Genomic DNA, 8,174 nt, shown 5'->3' on the forward strand with positions numbered 1-8,174 from the left:
GGTATTCTGGTGTGGGGTTTTGGTAACTTCAGGCTATTCTGGTGTGGGGTTTTGGTAATTTCAGGGTATTCTGGTGTGGGGTTTTGGTAATTTCAGGGTATTCTGGTGTGGGGTTTTGGTAATTTCAGGGTATTCTGGTGTGGGGTTTTGGTAACTTCAGACTATTCTGGTGTGGGGTTTTGGTAACTTCAGGCTATTCTGGTGTGGGGTTTTGGTAACTTCAGGCTATTCTGGTGTGGGGTTTTGGTGACTTCAGGATATTTTGCTCTGAGTTTTTGGTAACTCCAAGAATCATTTAAAGGTATTGCACAAACTGTAGAAACCCTCCCCAACAGATATATAATTATTTATAAAGAATGTGCATGTAGTGCTGTACTAATGGTATGTGCATTATAAACCATGCTCAGAAAGAGATACTAAAAAAGAAAGAGCTGAAAGTGAAACAAGCACTATTAATTTACTTTATTTGTAAAATAATAAAAGAATGAGCTAAATGTTAAGAACTATTAATTTATTTATATGTATTAAGTATTAAAGGAATGAGCCAAAGATGAAATAAGCACTGTTAGGGGTTTTTTATTTGTTAAAATATTAAAAATATGCTCCTCCCACACCCTATAGAATTGGCTTCTCCAGGCCACTTTAGGGACTGCTGTCCTGGAAGGCAGATCTGAGGCTCAGTGGAGACTTGTCCTTATTTCTTCTCTCTGTTGTCCCCCAAATGCCCTTGCAGGCCTTGTGCACAGGACTCACATGTCCTCCTGCCGTGTGGATAAACCCTCAGAGATTGTGGATGTTGGGGACAAAGTCTGGGTGAAGCTGATTGGGAAAGAGGTGAGTTTAATTCTCCTTCTTTAGTGCTGGGTGGGTCAAATGGCCTTACATGTCTCGAGAGCTGGGCCAGGGGCTGTGTGTTACTGTCACTTTGCTGGGCTCTGTTTTACAGCCAAGTGAATTCTCTGCACCTCCAGCTGTGCCCTTGGGCACATCCCTTCTGGGACTTCCAACAGTGCAGCTCAGGAAAAGGGATTTCACAGAATTAGGATCCTGAGCTGGAAGGGACCCCCAAGGATCACGGAGTCCAACCCTGAGCCCTGCACAGGCCCAGCCCCAAGAGTCACCCCCTGTGCCCCAGAGGATCAGCCAAACCCTCCTGCAGCTCTGGCAGCCTTGGGGCTGTGCCCACTGCCCTGGGGAGCCTGGGCAGTGCCCAACCAGCCTCTGGGGGAAGAACCTTTGCCTGAGGTCCACCCTGAGCCTGCCCTGACACAGCTCCAGCCGTTCCCTGGGTGCTGTCCCTGCTCCCCCAGAGCAGAGATCGGAGCTGCCCCTGGGGAGGAGCTGCAGCCCCCGCTGAGCTCTGCCCTCAGCCTGCTCTGCTCCAGCTGCACACACCAAGTGCCCTCAGCTGCTCCTCATGGCCCCTGCAGACCCTTCACCATCTTCATAACCCTCCCTCGAGTGCTCTCTAACAACTTGTTCATTTTGAGATAAGAGCTCATGCATTTCTTTCCCTCTGCAGTCCATGTGGCCCTTTCCTTCTGCAGAAGGTGTGACATTAAGGCATGTCATCTGCATTCAGAGATTCCTTAGAACTCCAACTGAAGACTCTTGCTTTGTTGAGCCATGGAAACAAAGCAAACTGACTGTGTTTTCAAGGTGAAAGACTCACAGAGTTGCACAGGATCGAGCCTTAAATGCTTTTATTTTTCCCTGAAATGAGACAGTGAGGTTGATGTACAAAACAAGGTTGTAATTTTGTGTGAGATAAGGGAAACAGGTTAAGAAATTTGTTTTTCCTTACATACTGTATAAAAGCTACATGAAGGACTTCACAGATTCTTTTTAGCCACCTGTGGTGTGCTTTTTTTAATTTTAATTATTTTAAATTTTATTTGCCTAAATTTCTGTTAAGCCACTGTTTGCTTTATCCAGAACACAGTTGTTGGGTTCTTGGCCTCTTTGCTCTGGAAGCATGTTGGAGAGGAAAACAGTGGAATACTTGATTGTTAGATTGCCTGCAAATAAACATAAACAAAACAGGAGTAGTTTCACTAGCAGCACTGGTGAAAATGCAGAAGGTTGTAAGAAAAAAACCCCTCAAAATGTCAACTTTTGCTCTTGCTTCTAAAGTGATAAAGTAATCAAGGAGCTGGGGGATTCAGGAATGAATAGTGCCTAATAGAGACACAGAAAGCATTTTTAGTCTCATGAGAGGATTAAAATAGGAAAAAGAATATAAACTTTTATTTTTAAGGATGCACGTTGGCCCAAGGGCTTGTCCAGGGGGAACTGTCTTGGGGTGGGTGGTTTGGGGATTACAGCAAAGCTCTCCAATAGGCACTTCCTTCTACAGCTCCAGGCTCTGGTCATACTGAAAACAGAATGTTAAACTCAAACAACCTATAGTTGTGAGTTATATTATTCCTGAGCCTTTATTTGTTCCTGAGATAGTTGGTTTATTAGCTACAGTACGCTAATTACAGCTAAAAATTACCAGAACAAAAGCCCTTTCGTGTCATATCCTTGGTGCTGCTGCTTTTGGCCGTCCAAGTTTCCCTCTTTCCCTGTGGGCCTCCAGAACTACAGACCATTAATGAACCAGACCCAGTGTATTAATGAACATCATGGTCATTAATTATGCTCATTCCACGTCTCTGTTTCAGATGAAGGATGACAAACTGAAGCTCTCCCTCTCCATGAAGGTTGTTAACCAAGGCACGGGAAAAGACCTCGATCCCAACAACGTTGCCCTTGAGTAGGTAAATCCACTGAGCAGAGTAAAACAGGTCAGGTGGGAATGGCTTCCCACTGCCAGAGGGCAGGGCTAGATGGGATATTGGGAAGGAATTGTTGGTTGTGAGGGTGGAGAGGCCCTGGCACAGGGTGCCCAGAGAAGCTGTGGCTGCCCCTGGATCCCTGGGAGTGTCCAAGGCCAGGTTGGATTTCCAACCCAAACCATTCTGTGGTTCTTTTCTTTTCCACTTGGGGCAATTGTCTTTATGTGTGTGTTCACAGCCAAAATAGAGATTTTACATGAAGGATGTAACTGCAGCTCCCTGGGTTTTTGCTTTGTGCAGAGAGGGCTCAGTTTGTCTCAGAAGGAGTTGATGACACATAGTAGTCTGTTAACAGTGTGGTTTGTTCTAATGAGCTGTGGGTCGTCTCTGTTCTTTGATTTACTTAAATTGTGCCTGTAGAGCAACCTCTGAAAAACCTTCTAGTTGTGCTGTGTTCATACAAACACACGGGGTGAGAGATGATGGTGGATTGAAAATGGAACTGTCCTTCTCTTCCCAGTCAGGATGAGAGGAAGAAACGCTCCTTCAGGGACTACACGAGTCAGAAGATCACCCTGGAAGCTGTTCTGAACACTGTGTGCAAGAAGTGTGGCTGCAAAGGTGTGTTTGTGCAGGGCTGGCTGGAGCTTTTGGTGTAGCCTTGTTCCAGTCAGGTAGAATTGTGTCAGTGTCTGTCTCATGGAAAGAATCACAGACTGGTTTGGGTTGGAAGGGGTGTAAAAACTCATTTGTTCCACCCCCTGCCATGGGCAGGGACACCTTCCACTAGCCCAGGTTGCTCCAACCTGGCCTTGGACACTTCCAGGGATCCAGGGGCAGCCACAGCTTCTCTGGGCAACCTGTTAACATGGTTGTGTGTAAGGACTGAATCTGAAAACTGCATTTTCTGTCTCTTGTTACACAAATGAAAGCCTTAGTTCAACTCCTTTTATGAAAGTTTATTCCTTAAAATCTCATCCCCTTTGGGCTGCTGGAGAGGGTCCAGCAGAGGCCACAAAGATGATTAAGGGACTGGAGCATCTCTGCTGAAGAGAGACTGAGGGAGCTGGGCCTGGTTAGTCTGGAGAAGGGAAGACTGAGAGGGATCTTATCAATCCATACAAATACCAATCCACACAAAGATCTCTCAGGGGGGTCAGAGGTTGTGCCAGACTGTTCAGTGGTGCCCAGTGACAGGAGAAGGAACAACGGCCAGAAACTAAAACACAGCAAGTTCCACCTCAATGTGAGGAAGAACTTCTTTCCATGGAGGTGGCAGAGCCTGGAGCAGGTGCCCAGGGAGGGTGTGGAGTCTCCCTGTCTGGAGACATCCCAAACCCACCTGGATGTGTCCCTGAGTCAGCTCTGAGTGACCCTCCTGGGCAGGGGGATGGACTGGGTGATCTCCAGAGAGCCCTTCCAACCCCAACTGTGATTCCTGCTGGGAACAGTTCAGTACTTGCACAGTTTGGTTGATGTGCCTCACAGCTGAGATCTCATTCTGGTTTTGCATTTTAAGAAGCAAACATGGCCTTCACCAGATCATCTGACTGTGGACAACGATCCGTGGAAATCCCACATCGTTGGTGGAACGCTCTTAGCTTGGGGGCAGTGTCTTAGAGCTAAAACCAAGCTGGGCTTTTAACCTGCTGAACTCTGTGTCTTGCCCAGTTCAGCACTGGGAGCCTGACTTGTGTGATGAGCTTTTTGAAAGTTGCTGAAGCATCAAGTAGTTTTTTGTCCAGGAGTTTTTGCTGTGCCCTACTTGCCTCATGTTATTTGGAGCAAATGGTGAATGGGGTTCATGCTATTCTGGAGAAGGTTAATAATGAGTAAGGGCTCTGTAGTGGTAGAGAAGCATCTTTAAAATACTATTTTAAAGAATATATATATAAAATACTATTTTAACTCCAAAAAAGTAGGATTCTACCTGTTCCCAGTCTGATTTTAATGATGCTGTCTCCTCCTAACAGCAGGCAGGTGCCAGCTATCTGAGTTTCCACTTCAGCTATTAGTAGGTCAGCTTTGATATCTCCAGAGTAGAATCAAAATGAGCTGCTTTCCCCTCCATTTGTGGCTTTGGCTCATTTACCAGGTGCCAATCACACCAGTTTACCTTTCCCAGACACCTTTCTATGCTGTTTAAGCCCTTGCACAGACATGTCTCTACAGCTGCCCTGTTCAGACAAGAACATCTTAGTTTTTGCCTGACTAATTTCTCCAGAATGACCTGGGTTGTGTTTTAGCTGGCCTGTTTAGTCAGGGCACATTAAACCAGCTGAAATTTTAGGACAAAAAATGTCCAGTGTAGCGTGTCTTCTTGTGACTCATAGTAAAAAGATCCTCAGCAGCAGTTCAGGTGTGTGAAGTGCAAAAGGAAAAGGGGATGAGTTGCTCCTTCAAACCCTTATTTTCCAGGTCATTTTGCCAAGGAGTGTTTCATGCAGCCTGGAGGGACCAAGTACAGCCTCATCCCAGAAGAGGAGGAGGATGAGGTGGCAGCAGCAGGAGGAGACAATAAGACCAGCCTGGCTGAGGAGCCTTCAAAAAAGAGGAAAAAGGTATGGGGTGACCTGGAAAAGTGGGGTGAGTAGTTTGCCCTGTGAGTTACTACAGCAACATGGGTTTGAGTAACCAATTCTGGGCTGGGAAGGTGGCTCAGATTTGTGCAGATCCTGTGGCAAAACAGGAATCTCCTCTGCAGACTTTTTAGTCACTCTTAAACTTTCTCTCTCTATTTGTGTTAAACTGCCTTTGAGCTGGTTCTGTGCTGGAACACACAGCCCCCCAAAGACCTTTAACACACAGCCCCCCAAAGATCTTTAACACACAGCTCCCCCAAAGGTATTTCTTGGAGTGAGAAAAGGATTATTATTTTTCTCCTGGTCTTTGTGAGGCTCTGTGGGAATTGCTTTAGTTTCCTGAATGTGATTCTTGCCAATAACCTGTTTTCCCTCCCTTTGCCCTCACACCTTTGATCCGAGCTCAGTGCCCAGTTTCTGGCTCCAGGGGGTATCCTGACCCAGCCAGAAGGTGAAAATCCATGGGAAAATGGCAAGAGATAAGAGAATTTTTATGTGCAGTGTTTGACCTTTGGCTCAGAATGTGCTGGGATGAAATGCAGGGGAGGCCTGAACCCAAGCTGGGAGCTTTTGGGGGTCAGGTTTATACAGCAAAGACTATTGATAGAATCTCAGACTGGTTTGGGTTGAAGGGACCTTAAAGCCCATCTCATTCCACCCCCTGCCATGGGCAGGGACACCTCCCACTATCCCAGGTTGCTCCAAGCCCTGCCCAACCTGGCCTGGGACACTTCCAGGGATGGGTCAACCACAACTTATTCCAATTCTAGACTTCAATAAATAATCAAACTTTTATCAGCCCCTTCACAACTGCAGTACCATGTTTATTTACACTTCCAAAGCCCTTTTTCTTTATTGTTTTCCTCTTTGCAGCTCTGTGGCCTCTCTGTGTCCCTGGAGAGGGACAGGAAGCAAAGGTGATGGATTCTGGTTTTCCAGGAGAGGGACAAAGATGGTGTCAGTGATGGCACAGTGAGAACCAGCTCCTGAGTGCTGGGTTCTCCCAGCTCACTGTGGGGTTACACCAGTGCTGATACTGGTGGGAGAGGCTGCAGATGCTGCCAGAAGAATCATGGAATGTTCTGGATTGGAAGGGGTGATCAAGTCCAGCTCCTGGCCCTGCACAGACACCCCAGCAATCCCACCCTGTCCCTCAGAGCGTTGTCCAAACACTCTTTTGAGGTTTGGTGGGTTTGGGGCCGTGCCCACTGCCCTGGGGAGCCTGGGCAGTGCCCAACCACCCTGTGAGGGAAATCCTGAACGGGGCTGGAGGAGTCTGATTTGAGCACCAAACACAGTTAGTGTTGATTTGATCCCAAATGTGCAGCTCCTGTTTGCTCAGGAGCACTTGGAGAGCTGATGCAGAGGTGGGAAGAGGATCTCTCTTGGTCCCAGACCCTGTGCCAGGCTCCATCCCGAGGTGTCCTGTGCTTCCACACTGTGTGGGCTCCTACTCCAGAGTGGAATGTCTGTGGAGTGTCATTGCACTGTGATAGAAAATCCTCATAGTTTACTTTCTGTTCTGATCTTGGAATCATGGGATTGAACCGAGTCATCCCTCAGATCCCAGGCTGGCTGTGCCTCTCACCTTTCCAGACCCCAGACATTGGGCTTCTCTGTTCTCAATTCCACAACCCTTCTCCTGCCTTCAGTCTCTTCCCTCTGGCAGGGATGGTGATTTGTCTGGTAAAGGCTCAAGTTATTTAAATGTTGTGGGGAAAAATTACCCTAAGAGGTGCACAAATAACTCCACATCCACCAGGGTGGGCATTCCCAGTGGAGTCCTGCCCTGCTGACACTACAGGATATGGGGGTCACTGTCCTCAATTTGTTCCTATTTTTCTTTGGTTTGGTGTATTAACAGCTTTCCTTTAAATCTTGCATGTCCCTTTCATCTTCCTCCCTTCTCAAGGAGGACATCAAAGGTGCTCAGATGTTTGCCAGAGCTGGAATAATAACACTTGGAGCTTTCCTGGAGGCAGGATGTGGGATCCTGGACATGAATAGCTCCCTTGTTGTCTGAGTGCCTGCTGTGAGCTCGTCTAGGAGCCACCATGTGCTTCCCTGCCTGGCTGCAGCTCCAGGGATTTACACAGCATAGAAATAGCTCATTTTACCCAGTGACAGTCCCCTGGCTGGCCCATCCCACGTGTGTGACATCAGTGTGGAGCTGGAGTCTTAAATGAGGAGCAGGGAGCTGCCACTCCCCAGTGATCCCACCTCCACTTAGTGCCAGAGCAACAGGATTGACACTTTGGGTTGTTCAGGATCAGCTTTTTCTGCTTTCCTAGACCTGATGCTTTCTGGCAGTCTCTGGGTGCTCTTCCCTCTCCCCAGAGGTTCCTCTCCTCACAGAGATACTCTCAGCTTCTCATTCCCTTTTTTCTCACCTTGCCTTCCCAATGGCTCCTCAGTTGTTTCCTTCATTTACAGGATGTAGCTGTAGCTCCGGGTCTGTGCTCTGGCACAGGCACTGATGTGACAGTGACACAAGTCCCTGTAGTGACAGATCACCCTGTGAGCACAGCCCTGCCTCCTGTAATCCCAGAGAAAATAAGTGATTTGAAGGAGAAGTGGAGATGCTGGAGCGTGTGCAGGGAAGGGAATGGAGCTGGGGAAGGGGCTGGAGCAGCAGGAGCAGCTGAGGGAGCTGGGGGGGCTCAGCCTGGAGAAAAGGAGGCTCAGGGGGGACCTTCTGGCTCTGCAACCCCCTGACAGGAGGGGGGAGCCGGGGGGGGTCGGGCTCTGCTCCCAGGGAACAAGGGACAGGAGGAGAGGGAACGGCCTCAGGCTGTGCATGGAAGGGTCAGGT

At 48.0% G+C, this 8,174-nt stretch overlaps 1 protein-coding gene across 3 annotated transcripts in view; it reads left to right on the forward strand.

Moving 5' to 3' along the window:
* Positions 1 to 8,174, forward strand: part of ZCCHC17 (zinc finger CCHC-type containing 17) — an 18,239-nt gene that overhangs the window by 1,971 nt on the left and 8,094 nt on the right. For all 3 annotated transcript variants that reach the window (XM_017830542.1, XM_017830541.1, XM_017830540.1), the window contains exons 4-7: positions 732 to 834; positions 2,667 to 2,758; positions 3,301 to 3,401; positions 5,199 to 5,341. In XM_017830542.1, coding sequence (XP_017686031.1) covers positions 732 to 834; positions 2,667 to 2,758; positions 3,301 to 3,401; positions 5,199 to 5,341 — 439 coding nt within the window. The remainder of the gene's footprint in view (positions 1 to 731; positions 835 to 2,666; positions 2,759 to 3,300; positions 3,402 to 5,198; positions 5,342 to 8,174) is intronic.

Source organism: Lepidothrix coronata, unplaced genomic scaffold, assembly GCF_001604755.1.
Source record: "Lepidothrix coronata isolate B3197 unplaced genomic scaffold, Lepidothrix_coronata-1.0 Scaffold180, whole genome shotgun sequence".
NCBI lineage: Eukaryota > Metazoa > Chordata > Aves > Passeriformes > Pipridae > Lepidothrix > Lepidothrix coronata.